This window comes from Archocentrus centrarchus, chromosome 3 (assembly GCF_007364275.1).
Source record: "Archocentrus centrarchus isolate MPI-CPG fArcCen1 chromosome 3, fArcCen1, whole genome shotgun sequence".
Lineage (NCBI taxonomy): Eukaryota > Metazoa > Chordata > Actinopteri > Cichliformes > Cichlidae > Archocentrus > Archocentrus centrarchus.
This window is the reverse complement of record NC_044348.1, coordinates 1,884,272-1,906,356: the sequence shown is the minus strand read 5'-3', so window position 1 is coordinate 1,906,356 and position 22,085 is coordinate 1,884,272. Positions and strand designations below refer to the sequence as shown.

Here is a 22,085-nt window from a genome sequence, read left to right as displayed (position 1 = left end):
GATTTGTGATTTAGTTGTAAAGTTCTCATCAAAGTGAATTTGTTCTCATGTTACTTTATACTACAAGGGAAAGACTCAACAGTTTTAGGCAGAAAACCCCCAAATCGGACAATCCTCTATGAGCAAGCACTTGGCAACAGTGGGAAAGAAAAACTCCCATTTAATAGGAAGAAACCTTCAGCAGAACCAGGCTCAGGAAGGGGCAGTCATCTGCCACGACCGGCTGGAAGAATTTAGTTTTTCCTTTGAAGCGTCCATGCACTCATGAATCAGCCTGTGTCATATTAAAATGTGAATTCTTTTCAAGAAAGGCTATTCCGACCTTCTATCGGGTTTTTTGTGGGCTCAGGTTTAAAGGATGAATAACTGCTCCAAATAGAATCTATACTATATGTAATATTAGATGGAGACCATTTCAAAGGTAAAAACTTCATGTATAGAATAACCAGTCAAATCTGATAAAAACAGTGTTAAAATCTTGCTGACTTTGCTACACTACTATACTTTCATTGTTGCAGGAGTCTCACAGATTTCAATTCAGTAAGTTTCCAGAAGGCAGGATTATAATTATAAAAAAAAAAAAAAAATTCCCCACTTTGGTTTTATTTATAGTGCTGCTTTAAAACAGTCACTGCAAAGTCTATGGTAAGCTGCAGCTGACACAAATTCATATCAGGGAATGCAAACAGATATGAATATATGTATCCTCACCAGTTAAAAACATTTAATCTTTGGGAAATTTTGTGGATTCTCCATAGCTACTTTGTAGCCAGCTGCAGCAGTATGATTGTTGCACTTGTGTACAGATGGAAAAAAGTTAAAGTGTTAGAAGAAAAGTAAGTAACTCATTAAGTTCTAAAAGCATTTTAGTTACTTAATTCCAGCTGGTGGTTAAAGTAAGTAAATAAATGTAGCTTACTCATAGTACTGAGTTAGAGCAGGGATGGATGACAGTACTGTAAGGGACGCCATAGCACAGAATCTCTTGAGACCAGTTTCACCCTCTTTAAGGTTCACAGTGGCTGAACTGTTCTTACAATTATTAATACATTTGCATTCTAGCTATCACACATATATTTGTATGAAAAGGCATTTAGATTATGATAGGACACCAAAAGCTTTAAGAATTCATCAACATGCAGCACTCCTTTTCTATGCCAGTGGAAGTCTACAGTTTTTTTTTACTGACTCTGAATACATTCACGCACAAAAAAGAAATCATTCTCAAAAGTTTAATGATAAACAATAACAGAAAGAATCAACTTTTATTCAAAATTTTCTAACTATAACTGTGTTGTAGCAATGATGGTGTTGACTGGCACTGTATTTATTAAAATAAAATAAAATCTCTATTGCAACAAACTGATTTAAAGTCTTCAAGTAGTAAAACAGAGGATTTGCTGTCATCTAGTGGTCAGTTCGTGAATCCTCACAACAACCTGAGCAGGGCATAAAATCTGCATACTGAAGAACTGGAATGATGGGACCTGGTCTCATTACTAAAACAGAGGAAATATGTGCATATATGATATTTGTTTTTAAACTCAACTGATTTCCAGCTCCTCTCCTCTCCTCTCCTTTTTTTTTTGGAAAAATAAGAGACAAATGAGTGAGCGGCATCACTTCCTCTGCTCGTCTGTCTTGTTTTGTCGCCGCTGCAGCAGGTAAACAAACATCCCAATATTCACGAAACACTGGATTAAACCTATAGAGGAAATGCCATAGTTCACATACAAGAAGCCACCAATAGTGGGTCCCACTGTGCGAAGCAGAGACTGAACAGACGCACACAGTCCCAGCATTGTACCTGAAAATGAGAGCAAGTATTAATTGGAGTTAATTGTCACTTTTCCATATAAAGTGCACCTGTTCTTTTCTAAACCGTTTACCTTTTACTTGGTATTATTAAGCTTTCATTTTGTAATAATAAAGTTCTTTCCTTTCCTTTAAGGCAGCTTTATTCAAATGCAGTCACACATCAAGTGATCTGAGCCCATGAAAGACTGCATGGTTCTATATGGTTCTAATGTTCTTTATGTTTATTCTGTCTTGTGTGGTGTGCAAGAAGAAAAGCAGGACGGTCTTACCTGTGTCAGAGGACGGTACACTCTTGGTGAGCATGGTGTCTGTGATGACATTAAACACACTGAGCGAGAACATCATTGGGATGATGTTAAGGCAGAACTGGAACACATTCTGTATATATGCCTGTAAAATAAAAATAAAGCTTTTTCAGCAGGGGTGTAATGGTATATGTGTTTAAACTTGAGTTCTATGAATAGTTGCTCAGCACTCTAATGGGCTGTGCTATTGATTGACTTCTTCAGTACTTGGCTTTCCTGTGCATTGGAATTCTATTGGGATAATACTCCCCGGTTCAGCTGTGAATGCAAATATCTGTCTTAGGGTGCCTTGGCAGTGTGGCAAAGGGATTAACTAACAGTGAGGCCTGTGCAGCACCATGTATGAAACATGTTAATGCTGATGTTAGAAACTAGTTCAAAGCACTGCTGTGAACTCATACAGTTTGAGGCCCCAGTCGCCGAGGTCTAGAGACATTTGGCAACTGATTGCTAGAGAAAAATTTGTAATCCCCGAATAGTTCTGAGTGGTTGCTAGAAGCGGCTGGCAGTCACTGTTAAATTGATTTTTAAAGCCCCAGTCATATTTGCCAACCAGTCTCTCTCTCTCTTTTTTTTTTAAACCTTTATTTAACCAGGCAGACAGATTAAGAACATGTTCTTATTTACAACTGTGGCCTGTGTGAGTGAGCTCTTCTTTTTAAGCTCTTATCTGGATTGTTATACAGCAAAAAACATACACACATTCATAACAAAAAAAACAACTAAACTGTTTCCATATTTTAACAAATTTATGCTCATCTACTGTTGAACAAGTATTCAAAAAAGTACAAGCGTTGTATCACAGAGGAAAAATATTCAAGCAACAGTAAAAGTTGGAGTAAAATCTACTAAATATTTTTTTCTAAATCTCAAAAAAGTGTTTTAATTGCAGCAAACCATAAAATCAGAAAAAGTTCTTTCATTAATTAAAAAAACATTTTAAACATCAAAGTTTTTTTTTTTTTTAATGAAAAATTGTACAGTACTTAAGTGAATACTTTCCTTTGACAGAGTGTGTGCTCATGCTTTGTGTGTACCTGAGCCAGTCCCACCATAGAGGACACTCCAATGGACAGAAGTAGCAATGAATTCTCAGAGTATCTCGCCGTAAGTCGACCGATCACTCCTCCTTGAATAACCTGAACAAACATTTAGGTTTACATGAACTCAGTCTGGTATTATCAGACATTGAATCACCTAAAATATTGAATATAGTCCATCTGAAAGGCTTTCACTCTTCTCAATTTTCCACATTTTGTGTTTTATGGATTTAATAACTGGCTGGGTGAATGCAGGACTTTCCTTGAAGCCACTCTTATGTGTTCTTGACAGTTTGTTTCTGGTCTTTGTCTCATTGGCTTTGAAATTATTGCCCAATCCTGAAGACTTTGAAAAAGGATTTCACTTAGGAGTGCTAATATTCTTCCATGAATTTTCCCTCTATCTTGACTAGTTTAGCTGTCCCTGTCACAGAGAAATGTCCCCACAGCACGTTGCTGCCACACTGCTTATGACCCAATAAGTGATACTGATGCTGTTGAAGCTCAGAAACTTATTTCCTTGGTAATCTGTCTGACCAGGCTACTTAATTTGACTATCTTGGAATATCTAGGAAGACTGTTCATGTCATGGTCTGCACTGGTTTGCTCTTGTTTTCTGTGCTGTTACTCTCGCTAGGTTTAGGTTGGGTTGGTCAGGTGTGTTCACCTCTGGGTGGAGTCTCTGTCTCCCGTTCCTTGGGTACCACACTTGGTGCTCATCTGCCTCCTCATCCACCTGTATTTAAGAACCAGCTCCTGTATCCACACTCTGTCAGACTGCCGACATTTCCTGTGTGATAATCAGGCTCCCCTGTGGTTCACCAGCGTTCTCTCGAGTTTCCTAGTTTAACATCTTTGTTTCCCTGCATTCCTGTGTCTTCTGCATGGCCGAGGAGCGGCCCTCTCCTTGAATCTACTTACCTGTGGAAGCTGAGCTAGTTCGTTCCCTCTGGAATCTCCCAACAGTTCATTCTCTGCCTTCACCCACCTGCCTACCCACCATCCTACATCCTCATGCAACCCACCTCATGCAACCCAGTGCCCCTCCACAGTTTCTCTTTTTGCAATTAAAAATAAACTGTTCCTCACACACCTTCTACTCTTCTATGGAGCAAGACTGTGAAATTCCCTCTGACAGACTTTCCTGGGCTAATCTCATTCTCCTCTCTCTCAGAGAATTCACGCCCAGTGTCCTGTGCGGTTTCCTGGAAAGACTCCTTGTTGTGATCTTCCCTCTGCAAGTTATTCCCTTTTGCTTAAGAGTCCACTAGATTTAGACTTTTTAAGACCTGACAGTTTGAGACCCAACCTCCATTTAAGAGCTCAACTGAAAGTGTGAGCCCGGATACTTCTGCAAATGGGGTGTTTTATCCTTTTAATTGTTAAAAAACAAACTGTTTTGTCATTGTAGTCTAAATGAAACAACATAACTGAAGCCATTTTTATATTGGTCTATTATATAACTAAATGCAGAAAACTCAAAAGGGCCTTACAGCTTTCCAAATGTGCCGAATCAGATTGGAGTTCAGATCTTACCATTTGAATGATGCCAAAATAGGCCATGAGGTAACCATTCTCCTCAGGTTGCAGCTTAAAGAAATCCAGTGCAATGATAGAGAACATCACTTGAAAAATGCCTTAGAAAACAGAAATAGTTGATTTTGTCAGAGTTACTTATTTCTTTCCCCAAACATTTATGATGACATAATTCAAGCCAACTTTGGGTCTTCGTGTCTCTTTGTGGCATTTTATTTTTTGTGCTGTAAGATGTGTTCAGGGCTGCTTAACTTTAGTGGGCACCTATTATGCTGATTTCCAATTTAATATTTTTACCTTTGAACTAGAGTAGGTTTGATAATTTAGAGTTTAAATAATCGTCATGTATCATGAAGTGGTCATTGGTGCAAGCTGTCTAAAGGATGCCCCCCCCCCCCCCCCCCCCCCCCAAAAAAAAAAAAAAAACAAAAAAAAAAAAGCCAACTTCCCTTTAAACAAACTTTCTTCTGATTGGCTGCTCCGTGCAGTTAGAAAGTTCAAACAGCAGTTTGGGGTTTCTGTGTTCACAGTCAGAGATGTGCATTTGTGATGACCGAACTACAGATATTTGCTCTCACTGACATAATAGAGATCCAAGAGCATTTAGAGCAGTGTGAAGCCTGATCATTTGGCTCACAGGGATTCTTTGCACATACACTGACCTGATTATTTGAAACTCTGTCCATGTTTAATATGAGCAGCCACAATTTTAAGAGTGTATATTTATGACAAGAAATAAGGAAAAACATAAACAGTCCCTTTTAATACACATACTGTAAATGGGGATGAGCCCAGACAGAACAGATCATTATACATCTTCTAAACTGTCAGACGTACAGATGAACTCCAAAAAAATGGCAAAAAATTTAAAGAGTAATTTGAAGATATGTTGAACAGTAGGAAGAGAGCTAACATGATTTGTAGACTTCAGCTTTTAAACACAACATTTTCACACTTTAACTCTCACCTGATGGCAAACCTGCGACTATCTTGATAATGAAAGTCTGCGTCACTCCTGGAAACTTCATCAGCCTTGTAATCTCACCCAGACTGAAAACTGACTTTTTGTTGTCACCTGCAGTAAATTCAAAGAGCAAGAGGAACATTTACCAACTCATGATCATATGCTCCTGCCGATAAGGTATGGCATGGAAGGTATAACATGTATTCATGCAATAATTCTGGCTCTTTAATTGTCAGAGAGATTACTGTATGATTGTTTTCTTCTTTTCTTTGTTTGTGTGTGTGTGTGTTTTGGGGGGATGGAGCATAGATGGAGACAAAATAAATAGCTGTAGACAAATAGTGCACAATCACCTTCAGAACTGTTAAATGTTGCTAAGAAAGACAAGGCTGCACCATGTTACAGTGAAGGTGTTAATGTAAATAGTCCCTGTAGGCCACCAGGAAGCTCCCCTTCTCTGGTTTTGTGACCAGTCACTTTACCTCTTGTCTTTATTGCTGTTGTTGTAGTCTGGTACCCCCATGACCATTTGATTTCTGTTACCCCACCCTACCTTGTAGTCGCCTGCATAAATATCATTCTTGTCGATGGCTCTGGGTTGGTTTTACCTACTCAGGCTCACCCTCTGTGTCTGTAACCCACCGTATACCATATACTTGAATAAACACACCACCACAGCAAACTAGAGGAAACCAGGACCTGGAGTAATTTTTTTCCTTCAACAGAATGGGCCCTATGAAGTGAGTTCATGATAAAACTAGAAGTTTAGAAATATATGATAATACAGGCTGAAAGCAATGCAGCTGCTGCACTCAGATCAGTGGTGTTAGTGTGTGTGAGAAAAATCGCTGTATGAATGCTTTGATTAGTCAGACTGGAAAGGACCTACTATATTAATAAACTTTTGCCTATTTGAAGACAGAAAATAAAGGTGGCAAAAATGCCAACTGGGCAAGTTAACATACTTATTAATATCACAGCTTTATCTTTAATACATAGGAAAATATTTCATTAAATAAATATTTAAATGTGTGTGAGACAGTTTTAGTTTTATTCTTTCAGCTGCATCCTTGATGACGTTTGAGAGCCTGAGAGTAAAGAATAAATATAAAAGAAGTCAAACAACTATGCAAATTTTACAAAGTCCACACAGACAAATGTGTGTCCTGTTTTAGGATCATATATTAATGCTTATAGAGCAAAAGAATGTTGCAGTCACCAGGAAAATGTCAAGGAATAAAGCTGAATCTAAGAATCTATATTTATCACTGATGTTTATGCAGTGAAACACAAAGATATTAGATGCTACTGAGATATTTTAGACCCTCTTGCTATCCTCGCACAGAGGTCCATGGGATCTCCCAGGAATGGTGACTCTATTTTCCTGAGAACGGATTGGTCAGTATGCAGTGTCTTACAGCATAAGTTACCATGGAAGTATTCCCTTCGTAATACAGAAACTCCAGGGTTAAACCTGAAGTTTACCTGGATAAGATGAAATCCTGCTTCAGGTTATTTCAGTATCAGGATAATGACAAATGGAATCCTACAAAACTCTGTATCCCATGCTTACAAGCATTAAAGATCATTTTACTGCGTTCACTTCTCACTGTGTCAACTTCATCATCACAAGAATAATACCTAATATTGCACATTTTGCAGTTGAAATGATCCAAAGGCAGGAAACCGCGAGCTGTTTAACAAACTAAAGGTGAGGCTTTATATGTGGAACAATAATAAACTCATGCAGAAGCAAAAACAGACGAGAAATAGCTTGAAAAAGGACACAGGGAAGACTGGACTGTTTATACACAGAGGGCCTGGACACAGGAGGGGAATGAGACACAGGTGCACATTATCAACAGAGGTGAAGGTATTCAAGGCAGTCAAACAGAGAGAAGGGAAATTAAGATGAGGCATGAAAGAAAAGCAGCTTTCAATGTAAACCGGGCAATAAGATAAGACGTAACAAGATGTAGGAAACACAGGAGAACCAAGACATTAAAGATGAAAGGAACAGACAAGGAAGCATCAAGAGAACTAAAAATGATTACTAATAGAAATCAAGAGATGAACCAAAAAACAGGAGTGCCAAACTGAAATGCAGCACTAGAATAGCCATAAAATACAAAGTGGAAGAGACTCAATAATATCAGAATACTAATGGGCAACTTAAGAATAACAATAAAGTTAAAGGGGAGCCAAAAAACAAGAATCAAAAACTGAAAAACATCCAAATCCAGTAACAGTTTTGTCTATGAAACAGAGATTACCCTTTAAGGATTGACCCTGTTAGGTCCAGAAAAACAAAAGGCACTTTATTGGGAAAAGGATGAATAGTTTTTGATGTGTTTCAGTTACAATTGATTTTTTTGTTCCCTGCTGATGAAACCAATTCTAAAAAAAAAAATAAAATAAACTCACATATTGTGACTTTATATTGTTGACCCAAGAGGAAACTTCCAAAGGTCCAAAATTAAACAAATGCATTAGTTGCAAAAACTGCAATTCCTCTTGGTGCCACTTGAGCCTGACTCCATAGACTACCATGTTAAAACTGTATAGAATTAAAAGTAGCCTGTTTTTTTTGTTTTTGATTGAGTCACAGAAAATTATTCCCCTTTCCTTTTTTCTTCAGAACCAACTGGAGGAGCTTCCTTCTCCTCCATGCTTCCTCACACCATGAGTCTGGGAGAATTAGTCAGCTTCAGTTATTTATGCATTCAGTAAACTGTTGTAAACTAATGAGAAAATCCAATTGTGTAATGGGCAAAGTTTTATTGTGGTGGAGCTATCCCATTGAGTATACAGGCATACACAGTATGTGAGGCATCTCATGTAAGCAGGTCATCTAATATCACTGTGAAAAGGACTGTTTCTGATACTGCACCATTTCTCTTCATTTAAGTAATAAGAAAAAATACTGAGATTATTTCTGCAGGAGAACAGGGACTGTTGGGTTCAAATCATCAGCTTGCCCCTGCCTTTCTGATCCTGCACTCATCCCCACTTTGTACAGACAGCTGAGAACATTAGGCTAAACAGAAGTATGTATGTCTCACCCGTAGTGTCGCCTCTGGCAGTTTCAGCTTTAGTAGTTTTTGGGATGAACTTGAAAACTAACAACAAGCTGAAGGCGCTCCCTGCAGCACCAAAACACGCAGCAAACCTCTCCCTGACAAAGACAAAGTAAAACACACAGTGACTGGCATTTCACTGTTTCATAAATATCTTATTTTTTGGCAACATGGAGGCAGCAGAACATGATGAAAGAGCAATATAGACAATTATCATAATGTGCAGGGTATCTGGAGACTCTTAGAGGTTTTTCATTTGTAACTGAACTCATTAAAATGTCTTTAAAAGATTGAGATATAGAGACATCTTAGCAGAGGATGCACTCTCCATCTTCCACTTATTGTTGTAATAGGCATTAACATTATCCATGATGGGCAAATAAAAATCAAGCAACAATAGCAGGATTTGGTGCCTTAATTGCAAGGAACAAAACAATCATTTAAAAAGCTTTCAAAGCAAAACAGCAAGTCAAAGTAAAGCTCCTGATTCTTTGGCTCACTGTAGACAGACAAGGTTTTTTTTAAGTTTGTTGGGCAACCAGCAGTTAAAAGTGTGGCTGGATGTTTCTTAGCATAATGATCGCTTGACTTCTAGAATACGGTAAAATACTACTGTAAAGCTGCGTCCACACAGGAAGCGCTTTGCTCATCATGTATCACTTTGTCATTAATATTTGGTCGCTAGGGGACATTTCAGGCTTCAGTTGCCAAGGAAACCATCTAATGTAATTACTACCCTGTAATATATGCCAATAAACAATATCCTGCAGTCTCCTTGATAGTTGTTCATCTCAAAGTCTCTTGTGTGGACGCCTCTTAAGTGTGTTGCTGTCGTATGTTGCAGTGCATCTGTGAGTGGAAGCTCTCACACAGGTCATGAACCCTGATCTCCTGGAGGACGAGCTTCTGTCTTACTCCTCAGCTTCTTAATGCAGACTTTGTAGGCACCTTGTACATCATTTGAAGATGCCAGAGGCATTTAACAAAATGGCATATTTGACATCCCAGGATAAGAACACATTGCCTAACATGATGACGGGGGCAGAGAGACTCATGGTCTTCCAAAGATCTCCCAGCTATCTTCTATCCAAGGAGCAAGAGGTCGCTCAGGTTGTTGTTAATGATACCCAAACCTATTATAATACACACTATGACACTCACCCATAGAGTTTGCTCAGCTGTCCGCCTAATGTGGAGCCAGCTATCATACCAATACCAAAACACAGACCAAGTTTGGATAAGGCATCAGCTCGTTTCTCAGGCTCTGAAAGGTCTGTAACGACCATTTGCGATGCTGCAGACAGAGGGAGGACAAAGGAAAATCAAGTGAAGCATTTTGAGGATAAATAAAATGAAAATTGGAATAAATTAGAATAAATGTAAAATATAGTTCAACCAGATGAATGAGGAAAGGAATGAATAAAGAATAAGTGATTAATGCATACTGATTAATACTCTAAGTTTAATGTTTAGATTAGGGAAGACTGTAGGATGCTCACCAGGCAGGACATGCATGAAGACTGTGGGGAGTTTGTGGATGAACAGCATGGCTGGAGTTTCTGCTGTGGCCAGGAGCAGAAAGAAGACAATAGTAGAAGTACACACCAGGGACAAGGCCATCCGTGCCCCAAACAGATCTGCAAACCTGCCAACAAAACAAAACCCTGCAGTCACATTTATCTGCACTGAGTGTTCCTGCTGTTGGCAAACAGCAGTCTGTGTGATGCAATGTCCAGGCAAAAGTAAAAACTCACCTGCCAAACACAGGACCCCCGAGCAGCTGAACCACACCAACCATGGTTTGCAAATAACCAAACCACAACGTGTCGAAGCCAAGTTTCTTTGCTAAATACTGCAGAGAGACATAATAAAAATACATCAGTTTTAGTACCAGTCAAAAATCCATGTTCGAAGGCTTTATTTATTTCTTACTGACTCATGCAATGTAGAAGAGATCTGAAGACATCAAAACTGTGAACTAAGACCCAGCAAACATGCCTATGCAGGCCCACAGCGTGTACAGTAGCAACGAAGGAAAACACATCTGCAGGCTCTGAAGGGGCTGTTTGGGGGGGGGAGCAGAGAACTCCACCAGCACCGGACCCAAACCCAGCTGAAGCTGTTTTCACACTTGAACTATGGAAGAATCAGTTCAGATGCCTTCTCTCAAACATATCTCAAATGCAAAAGCTTCAGATGCATTATCACTATGTAAATATAATAAATACATTGGTTTGGGTGAGGTTGCAGGACACAGGGTGACCACTTGTTCTCACATCAGAGAAAACATTCTTATATGTACCTCCATTAGATAATATTAAGAAAAAAGTTCAGGTCTGCAGAGCATTTGTGAAAATCGCTTCAGATGGTTTGGGATGAGCATGATCCTGGAGTGAGGTTAAAGCAGTATAAATAAAAGTATAAAGAAGTATAAATAACACTAACTGTTGTATTTACTAATTTATTAAATTAAACTTTTCATTTTTACTGTGTTTATTGTCTTTGTTAATGAGCCAAACAAATGTGTGGCCCTGGTAAAACATTTTATTTTACACCGTAGTTTAGGTTGCATATATACCTTATTGTATTTAGCATTACAGTACTCATGATTATTTATATATTTTTATATTTAAGAAAAGAAATGTAATATGATTTTAATATGGGGCATAAATATAATAAAAGGATTTTGTTTCTTTGACAGATGTTTGCAGTTAAACTATTAAAAACTGCAACTGCAATTTCTAAAATGGAACCAATCAGCAGTTCAATTTTAATAGGCCTGTTTTACTCTTTTGAATATTTATTATTTCTCATGAATAAGACAGAAGTATTTCTTATCTGATTACCCGATTAATCATTCAGTGATCACTCGTCTCTCCCTCAACCAGATTTGCCCACATGTACATATAATTTTTTTTCTAATTCTTCAATATATAAAATCTTTGCATGAGAACTAAAGTGTTTATGACTCACTCCTTCACAAGCAAAAAACACACTTGGTGACTGCGACGTGTCTTTTGGAGGACTGAATTTCCAGTTAACGGACGGAGGGGAAGATTTTCCTTGCCGGACCAACTCTTGGAATATTTCATCCTCCGAACTCAGGGGGTACCACAAATTAAAAGATGAGCAGGAACCTGTTTTTAAATGACCAAATTCTGCAAAATTGAGTGTGAACAAATTTTGTGAGGGAGGAGGAGGTAAGGTTACGAGAGAACAAATTTATAGAGAATCTGTTGAATAAACTGAAGTTTGCACATATTGAAGCATCAGGAAAACAAAAAGGGGTTGACATTAAGAATTAAGTGGGTAAAAGAAACAAAACAAGTGAAGTGATAAGAGTTGATATGAAAGAAAGATGATGAGTAGACTTTACTGACGTTTGTGCAGTAAAGTCTTGAGAGTGTTGTTTATTTTTGCCCAGGGTAGTGGCGTTTTTGTAACTACTGACTGACAATAACAAGCTTATATTTTTGTAGTGCCTGGTCAGTGGCATAGTTATCAGTGAAAGACTTAAATAATAACTTACTTGTAGAATAGACTCATGACTGTCTTTTAGATAAAATTGAACATAACACATTTCGGGCTTTTTTGGAAAGCAAAATCATAGAGCACAGACAGAGATATCAGGCACTGTTCCCTGACATCAAGCTACTACTCAAACACCATTATTTGGAGCATTATCCCCAGATAGGGCTGCAACTAAAGATTATTTTGGTAGTCGAATAATCTGTCATTTTTGTTATCGATTAGTCAATGATTATTTCAATCTTAACTCACCTGTTCAAGCCTGCTCACCTGTTAACATCACCTTGTTCTCTTCCCATAATTAAAATAATGACCCATAAAAATCCTCCTGCAGGCCCACCACCCGCAGGAGGTGTCGTAGGGGTCGGGTGCAGTGTGGGTGTCGGGCGGTGGCCGAGGGCAGAGGCCCTGGCGGACTGATCCCCGGCTATTGAAACTGGCTATTGGGACATGGAATGTCACCTCTCTGGTGGGGAAGGAGCCTGAGCTAGTGCGTGAGGTTGAGAGATACCAGCTAGATATAGTTGGGCTCACCTCAACGCATGGCCTGGGCTCTGGAACCAGTCTCCTGGAGAAGGGCTGGACTCTGTTCCAGTCTGGAGTTGCCCTCGGTGAGAGGCGGCGAGCTGGGGTGGGTATTCTTGTATCCCCCCGGCTTGCTGCCTGTACGTCGGAGTTTTCACCGGTGGACGAGAGGGTAGTTTCCCTGCGCCTTCGGGCTGGGGAACGGGTCCTGACTGTTGTTTGCGCTTATGCGCCGAATGACAGTTCAGGGTACCCACCCTTTTTGGAGTTGCTGGGCGGGGTGCTGGAGAGTGCTCCATCTGGTGACTCCATAGTCTTGCTGGGAGACTTCAACGCTCACGTGGGCAATGACAGTGAGACCTGGAGGGGCGTGATTGGGAGGAACGGCCTGCCCGATCTGAACCCGAATGGTGTTTTGTTATTGGACTTCTGTGCAAACCACAGTTTGTCCATAACAAACACCGTGTTCGAACACAAGGATGTCCATAAGTGCACATGGCACCAGGACACCCTAGGTCGCAGGTCGATGATCGATTTTGTAATCGTATCATCAGATCTGCGGCCGTATGTTTTGGACACTCGGGTGAAGAGAGGAGCTGAGCTGTCAACTGATCACCACCTGGTGGTGAGTTGGATCAGGTGGCGGGGGAAGATGCTGGACAGACCTGGCGCACCTAAACGTATTGTGAGGGTGTGCTGGGAACGCCTGGCAGAAGCCCCAGTCCGGGAGATCTTCAACTCCCACCTCCGGCAGAACTTCGACAGCATTCCGAGGGAGGCTGAGGACATTGAGTCCGAATGGACCATGTTCCGCACCTCCATTGTTGAGGCTGCTGCTCAGAGCTGTGGCTGCAAGGTGGTTGGTGCCTGTCGTGGTGGTAACCCCCGAACCAGATGGTGGTCACCGGAGGTGAAGGGAGCCATCAAGCTGAAGAAAGAGTCCTATCGGGCTTGGTTAGCCTGTGGGACTCCGGAGGCAGCTGACAGGTATCGACAGGCCAAGCGGAATGCAGCTCGGGTAGTGGCCAAAGCAAAAACTCGGGTGTGGGAGGAGTTCGGTGAGGCTATGGAAAAAGACTTTCGGACGGCATCGAAGCGATTCTGGCAAACCGTCAGGCGACTCAGGAGGGGAAAGCAGTGCTTCACTCACACTGTTTATAGTGCGGGGGGGGGGTGCTGCTGACTTCAACTGAGGCTATAGTCGGACGGTGGAAGGAATACTTCGAGGACCTTCTGAATCCCACTGACACGCCTTCTGTAGTGGAAGCAGAGTCTGGGGATGAGGGGGATGACTTGACCATCACTGGGGGTGAGGTCACTGAGGTAGTTAAACAACTCCTTGGTGGCAGAGCCCCTGGGGTGGACGAGATTCGCCCTGAGTTCCTGAAGGCTCTGGATGTTGTAGGGCTGTCTTGGTTGACACGACTCTGCAACATCGCGTGGACATCTGGGGCAGTGCCATTGGATTGGCAGACCGGGGTGGTGGTCCCCATCTTTAAGAAGGGAGACCGGAGGGTGTGCTCCAACTTTCGGGGGATCACACTCCTCAGCCTCCCCGGTAAGGTCTATGCCAGGGTGCTGGAAAGGAGGGTGCGTCCGTTAGTCGAACCTCGGGTCCAGGAGGAACAATGCGGTTTTCGTCCTGGTCGTGGAACGCTGGACCAGCTCTTTATCCTCTCAAGGATATTCGAGTGTGCGTGGGAGTTTGCCCAACCAGTCTACATGTGCTTTGTGGACTTGGAGAAGGCATTCGACTGTGTCCCTCGGGGTGTCCTTTGGGAGGTTCTGCGGGAGTATAGGGTGTCTGGCCCATTGTTGCGGGCCATTCAGTCCTTGTACAACCACAGTGAGAGCTTGGTCCGTATAGCCGGTAATAAGTCCGATCCGTTTCCTGTGGGTGTTGGACTCCGTCAGGGCTGCCCTTTGTCACCGATTCTGTTCATAATTTTTATGGACAGAATTTCTAGGCGTAGCCAGGTGGCGGAAGGCTTCTTCCTTGGTGGCCTCAGAGTCTCATCTCTGCTTTTTGCAGATGATACGGTTCTGTTGGCTTCATCAGGGGGGGGCCTCCAGCTCGCAGTGGAACGGTTCGCAGCCGAGTGTGAAGCGGCTGGCATGAGAATCAGCACCTCTAAGTCTGAGGCCATGGTCCTCAGCCGGAAAAGGGTGGAGTGCCATCTCCGGCTCAGGAACGAGTTCTTGCCTCAAGTGGAGGAGTTGAAGTATCTCGGGGTCTTGTTCACGAGTGATGGGAGAAGGGAACGGGAGATCGACAGGCGGATCGGGGCTGCTTCTGCAGTGATGCGGACGCTGCACCGGTCCGTCGTGGTGAAGAGGGAGCTTAGCGTCAAAGCGAGGCTCTCGATTTACCAGTCGATCTACGTTCCTACCCTCACCTATGGTCACGAGCTTTGGGTAGTGACCGAAAGAATAAAATCGCGAATACAAGCGGCAGAAATGAGTTTCCTTCGAAGGGTGGCTGGCCTCTCCCTTAGAGATATTGTGAGGAGTGCGGCCATCCGGGAGGGGCTCAGAGTAGAGCCGCTGCTCCTCCACATCGAAAGGAGCCAGTTGAGGTGGCTCGGGCATCTGATTAGGATGCCTCCTGGCCGCCTCCTGGGTGAGGTGTTCCGGGCATGTCCCACCGGGAAGAGGCCCCGTGGTAGACCCAGGACACGCTGGAGAGATTATGTATCTCGGCTGGCCTGGGAACGCCTTGGGGTCCCTCCGGATGAGCGGGAGGAGGTGGCTGGGGAAAGGGAAGCCTGGGCTTCTCTGCTTAGGCTTCTGCCCCCGCGACCCGGCCCTGGATAAGCGGAAGAAAATGGATGGATGGATGGATGGACCCATAAAAATACGAGTTTGAAACTAATCAAATGTATTTTTAACATTAATGTGACCATCACAATAAATATCAAATAAAAAATGCATATTAAAGTAAATGTAATTTTTATTTTTAAATGAAAAAATAATGTGCAAATAAATAAAAATGACCTGTGTCCAAAAGTTCAAATTAGGCTTCAAATTAAATCAAAAAGAATTTCCCGTCCAAAACAGCTGAAAAGTTTACAGATGATTCAGTTCATACATAGGTTTACTATTCAGAATGAATGCTGATATTAATGAGGGGGAAAAAATAGGAGCCAACGTAGCTGCTCCTATTGTTCTTCACTCGTAAGCTAACATAGCAAACATTATCCATTATCCATGAGAGCTTGTTTCCGACAGGTAAACTAACAGAAAAATTACTGTACAAATATTAACGACGCACTAACATACCCATCCAGAGCTGACGTCACAGCTCCAGGGTGCCGGCGTTTTAAACGCTCAGCACTGCAGTGATGCTGCCGTGGAAGGAAAGCTCTGCTTTGCAGTCTGCATTCAGCTTTATTTTTGTTTTCTGTCAAATGCTGCCACATATTTGACAGTCTGTCTCCATTTTCTTTCATTTTCTCCACCCTCCTCTCTGTTCCACTAGTGTTACGCTGTTCTGTTACTTTCTTTTTGTTGGTATTGTTGTTGCTGGCAGACAATGGAGGTAATACTGCCCCCAAATCTTCCTGTACTGTATTGTGATTACAAAATCACACGATAAGCAGAACAAAATAGATGGATGGGTTTAAAAGTACGACGCTTTGACGATGAAATTCCATGTCAACAAATTTTTGTAGTCAACGTCATCGATTACGTCGATGAATCATTGCAGCCCCATCCCCAGATGATTAGGTTTTTTGGTCCACTTGTTGAGCACTGGGCAATGTGTTTTGAGGCTAAGCATAGCTTTTTTAAGCAGGTCATCAGACACACAAGCTCAAAGCATCAGATGATGATAGCTTACCATCTGAGCTCCCCATCTCTTGGCAAGTCTGAACTAGAGGTCTCAACTGTAACAACGTTTCCAGTGGATTTGCTTACAGAAGAGATAGCTAAAGTCATTAGGCATAGATTCCCTGACAAAGTAGAGGTCAACCTTGCACAGTGAGTGACAATAAAGGGCATAACTTACAGGAAGGGAACGCTACTGGCCCACAGGGCAGTAGGTGGATTGCGAGGATTCTGTGAAATAAACCACTTCTGCATTGTAAACCACAACATATTCTCTAGTCAGAGAGCTTGGTGTCTGATACAGAGAGCATTACAGAACTTTTGAGCTCAACCCAGTATCCACAAGAATGTTCATGCTCGTTTCACTGTTTGGGAACGAGTTCCTTAACCTTACCTCAATTTCAGAAGTAGCAGACAAAGGGACTCTCAAAGTCATTGACATGTCAAGGCCCACTACTATGCAGCATGAGGATTCTATTGTTCTTGATCTTGTCCAAGACTCCGAAGTCCTCAGTGCTTCTTCTGTTAACCACTCCTCCTTTCTGTCTGATGGATCTGTGGACACAGATGTGTTGTCATCAAGTGAGTCAACAAGCTCACGGTCTTCTTGGCCTGCTGTCTTTTTATGTGCCCAAGTTTCCCTACGATGCTGAATGAAAACTTCAGCAGGCAAGTATGGTATACAATCAGAATGGAACTGTACTTATTCCAGATCCGAAGTTGAAGTCAGCCATCCTTGATGGTTTGGTGCAGGAAATTGTGCAGTGTAAAGTGTATGTCAGTGATAAAGAAATGGATCAAGTTGCTCAGAGTCTGATCAAGAAGCATCCCTCTCTAACTGAGAGAGGCTCCAACACTGGATGTAGAGGATGGAAGACCAGCTTGAAATACAAACTCGCCAACTATCGAACCCTGCTACGAAAACTGGGGTGCCCAGAGGTGACTGTAAACTGTTTAAAGAACAAACCTGTTGGAAGATGCGCAGTGCAGCCTTTGGTGTCAAAAAAAGCAAAGAGGGCAGAAGTGAACTTTTGCCCAACATACCCATCAGAAGAAACTGAGGAAAGTCTAGAGGCGATGCAGAACGCTTTACTCTTGGACATAAAGAAGAGGAACAACAGAGAGTTGGTGAAACTCAAGATGGAAAAAGCTTGCATACAGAAGACATAAAATTGTTCGTGATGCGCCGATGGTGGAGGCTTTCATGGCAAGATGGCCTGCTCTATTTGACATCCGTGAGGTAAGGCTTGTCTCATACAGGGTTTTCTTTTTTGGAAGTGGTGTCAATTTGACAGCCCACTTCTGCAGCAGGAGTGATTGTGGCCCTCTTCCAGGTGTTAAACATTTGAAGCTCATTCCTTTGTGCTCATTTTTTCAGATCAACGCTGAGTTTAAGAGAATTACCACCATCCCACTTCAGTCAAAGTTCTTGTCTCAGCTGGATCTCCCTTTTGGTAACCTGGTGAAGCTGTTCAAAAGAAGAGGAGGACCGCTTGGACAAAAGCTTAAAAAAATTGTGGCACAAATGGATGACGTAAGTGATAAAGCCTTAACACTCACAACACAACTATGAACCTTTTTCGACAAAGATTTTTGTAAATGTGGAAAATAAAGGTTTCCTCGTAATAAATGCTCCCATCTTGTACTATTACATCTGCTTGTTTTTGTTTAAACCTTCACTTTAACTTCATTAGATTGTGTACCTTTACTTTAACAACATTTGTGTAATGTACATTATTAAACTTCATAGCCAAGCACAAGGCCTGAAAGAAGATGCTAATCCCATTAATTTCTTTCCAGTGTGAAGATGTTGATGCTGGACGTGAGTGTGCCATTAAGGGAATGTGTGTCTACATGGGAGAAGATCCTGACCACTCTATGGGGGTTGGCATGAAATGACTTAACATGTCTTCTTTTTACATAGGGCATGGATGAAGCTCCCATCAATGAGGCCATTGAAGCCACTACTGTTGGAACTTATCTTCTTAAAGAGGAGGCTTCAGCAGATGAACAAGAGATTGCAGTTGTCCTTGAAGGCATCAGGGTGATGACTAATTTGGATAATATTGCATTTGCTGTGGTGATGCTATTTGGACTAATATATGCGCTGAACCTTGCATATCCTGCTGACCTTTGCTACACTTTTGAGGTGTTCCAGAAGATTTTTATGGAACTGGATGGAGGTAAAATCTCCAACAGGGTGCTAGCTCTCAAAACCGCCTCTTTGAGTGAGGAGTCGAAGACTGCACTTATGCAATTTTTTGTTATTTTATCATTTTCTATTCAGTAATGTTGTAATGCTCATAGTTTCTTTTTCTTTTCTCTATTCCTCATGACTCCACTGCAGGATAAAAGTATTTTCCACTTCGTATTCCAGTGTTTCCAAGAAATGTTTAATGAGGGATTTTAGAGATATGTTCTGGGTCAACCTTGAAGCTGCAGTAAGTAACTTTTATAAAAAAAAATTTATTTATTTTTTTTACATATTTGCTTAAACTGTCACTAAGTCATTACAGTATAACATGAGATAGATAATCTGAAAAAAAAAATTAAACTCTGTCCTGTCATGTATTATCTGTCTTATACTGACACGACATAGTGACAGTTTTTGCAAATACAGTGGTACCTTTATTTAGAGTGTACCAACTAACGAGTTTTTTGAGATACGATTGGTCGCTTGGTCGAATTTTTGCTTTATGTTGTGAACGAATATCTGCGTTACGAGCGAGCGAAAATACACCATCTGCCCTTTCAGTTTGTCCCCCCCCCCCTTAGCTGCACACTTGTTTTTGTCAATGGTTGTTGATGTGTTTGATTATTTTTCGCATTTATTTTGGAACATTTCCTTTTTTAAAACCATGGGTCCAAAGAAAGCAAATGCCAAGGTTGGTGCTGAAAAGGATGATGACCAAGGATATAAAGGATAAAATTATCGAAAAACATGAGCGAGGTGTGCATGTTGCTGTCTTGGTGAGGGTAAGAGTGTGCCAAAAAAAAGCAAAAGAAGGAAGAGACGATTACGTGAAGTGGAACAAAAGGAGCATTAAATTTAGCGACCTCCTCCACTTCTATCTCTGCCAACATCTGTCTTTCACTTAAAACCAGTTATATCTTTACATTGTCTTTTGTTATACTGTATACAGTATTATTAGTTCTACATTATTTGTTTATAAAGGCATTTTCTTATTAATAAACATAAAAAAAATGTGGTTGGGTGGGGGGGGGGGGGGGGCAGGAACAGATTAATGATGTTTCAATTCATTTCTATGGGAAATTTTAATTTGACATACAATCAAATTGAGTTACGAGCTAAGTCACAGAACGAATTAAACTCGTGTGTCAAGGTACCACTGTATGTAAAAAAAACAACAACAAAAAACATTTTGTTATAAAAGTTGCATACTGCAGCTTTCATGTCGTGTTGATATGTTCAAAAAGATTCATGTAGGTGTTCGGCTTCAGTTATCTAACAGTGTCATTTAAGTGTAAGATTTTGCTGATATTCTTAATGGCTGAATACAAAAGATGTATTAGGATATGCAATCCTTAGCAGCTTGCTGCTTCTTTTTTCTCTTAATTTAAGCTGAAATTCTTTTAAATGGTACACACGTTCTGTGCTTGTGAAGACTAACATTCATAGCAGATTGTTGTTTTCTGTTTCTTGCTTTAACATGTGTTCCAGCAACATTATTACATAGCCTTTACATTATACAATTCCATTAAGTAATACTGGCAATCAAAAATAAGTTGGTGTTATCCATCAAAATATTGTTGCTGAGACATAAAAAAAAAAAAAAAAGATATTGATACCACATAGTATATTTGTATTATGGTAACAGATAAAAAGTTTGTATCTTCAACACAATATTTTTAAGTAATCCTATGTAAATTAAATATGAGGGAAAGAGGGAAATTAAGTTGCACGATGCACTCAATACAATCAAGTAAATTAAACAAACCTTTTTTTTTTTTTTCTTCAGTGATACTTACAGGGGTGACAGAGAACTGTAAAAACATCCATGTGATTTCCAAAGCGGTGATTAGATACATGATGTAGATTGTCTTCATCCGCTGTGAATGGTCTGCGGCGGTTTCCGGAGAGGAAACAGAGGCTGTGGTCGTTTGATCGTTTCTTTCACCTCTTCGACTCATTTTTGCTCCTCGCTGACAACAATAACTACAGAAGCGTTAGAGTGCGCTCTCTCCAACAAAGGTAAACTGGCTGCTAAAGCGTCCTCTGGTCGAGTGACCTCTCACATAAATTGTTAGCTAAACCGTGCACTGGTTGAACTTTGAAACTTAAAGGCGTTACCGGGGTAGGTATTAACGTTAGTTAAGAAAATCTTACAGTTTCCGGTTTTTGCATATTTTAGGAGTCGCGACTTTTTTGTTCCTATCGAACAGAGCAGTTATAAAAACGAGAGTATGTAAACATATACAAAAAAAAAAAATCCTCAGGAAGTTTGTACCGCGATGCGTTCAGGAACTTTTACTAGGCTCGTAAGTTAAAGCTTATCCGAGAGCTCTCATTTTTCCCGCCTATGTGGGGGACAGGTCTATTGTAATATCTGCAGAATAGTTTTTGGCATTGTCTTGTTGAAATGTGAGAAAAGTGAGCTCACACTGCCAATGAGATGTGTTGTGTTATAGATTATTGAGTTTGATGTAGGAGGAAACGTTACAGTAAAACATTAAAAATAATTCTACATCCTACTTGTCATGAAACAGCTGTGCGGAAGACAGAAGGTGAACCCAGATATGGGACTCCGGAGGCAAAAATGACCTCAAAAACTCAGCTTTATCGGGAAAACGGGAAATTCCGAAGTGCAAGGAACATAAACACAACACCATAAACAGAAGGTGAAATGTCCATCTATCCATTTTCTTCCCTTTATTCTTTTGAGGGTCATGGGTGAGCTGGAGCCTATCCCAGCTGTCATAGGGCAAAAGGCAGGGTACACCCCCCGGACAGGACGCCAGCCTGTCACAGAGCTGATACAGAACTAGAGAAGCCTCAAACATGCAGGTATTTGCAATTATAATCCCAACATTTAAAGAGGGAGGTAGCAATTTAAATGGTACATTTTAAAATGAACTGATAAAAATATTGAACAGTAACCACTGTAGCAGAATATGTACATATGAAATTATTGATGGTTACAAGTTTCAAAAACAGTAGGAAGTGAAGAGGCTGTTTTCTTGAAATTATTTTAGCACATTTGCACCTGCAGGATGCCGAACCAGTTTCTCCCATTGCTCTGTTGTGATCATAGCTGTGTCCTGATCCACCCACAGGGCCTAAACGGGCTATACGTCATATGTTTGATTGGAACAGTGTGTTGGTGAAGGAGCTTCTAGTGAACATTAGCGTTCACTTTGCCATATTGTTCTATAAAAACTCCATAAAAATTGCATAACCTAGACCATAATGTTTCCTATCTGAACAGACAAAATGAAACCTGATCTC

At 41.0% G+C, this 22,085-nt stretch overlaps 1 protein-coding gene across 2 annotated transcripts; it reads right to left on the bottom strand.

The window, feature by feature from the left end:
- Positions 1 to 1,285: 1,285 nt before the first annotated feature.
- slc67a1 (solute carrier family 67 member 1) lies at positions 1,286 to 21,069 on the bottom strand. 2 transcript variants are annotated; one of them, XM_030725672.1, is made up of 11 exons: positions 20,609 to 21,069; positions 17,013 to 17,173; positions 10,495 to 10,592; positions 10,240 to 10,385; positions 9,902 to 10,034; positions 8,726 to 8,838; positions 5,667 to 5,774; positions 4,700 to 4,800; positions 3,161 to 3,262; positions 2,088 to 2,208; positions 1,286 to 1,807 (listed from the first exon to the last, which is right to left on the bottom strand). In XM_030725672.1, exons 1-11 carry the CDS (start codon positions 20,637 to 20,639, stop codon positions 1,620 to 1,622), a joined length of 1,302 nt encoding a protein of 433 aa, XP_030581532.1. In that variant the 5' UTR covers positions 20,640 to 21,069; the 3' UTR covers positions 1,286 to 1,619. The 2 variants fall into 2 exon arrangements, with proteins under 2 accessions (XP_030581532.1, XP_030581537.1); XM_030725677.1 differs by lacking the exon at positions 17,013 to 17,173.
- Positions 21,070 to 22,085: the final 1,016 nt, after the last annotated feature.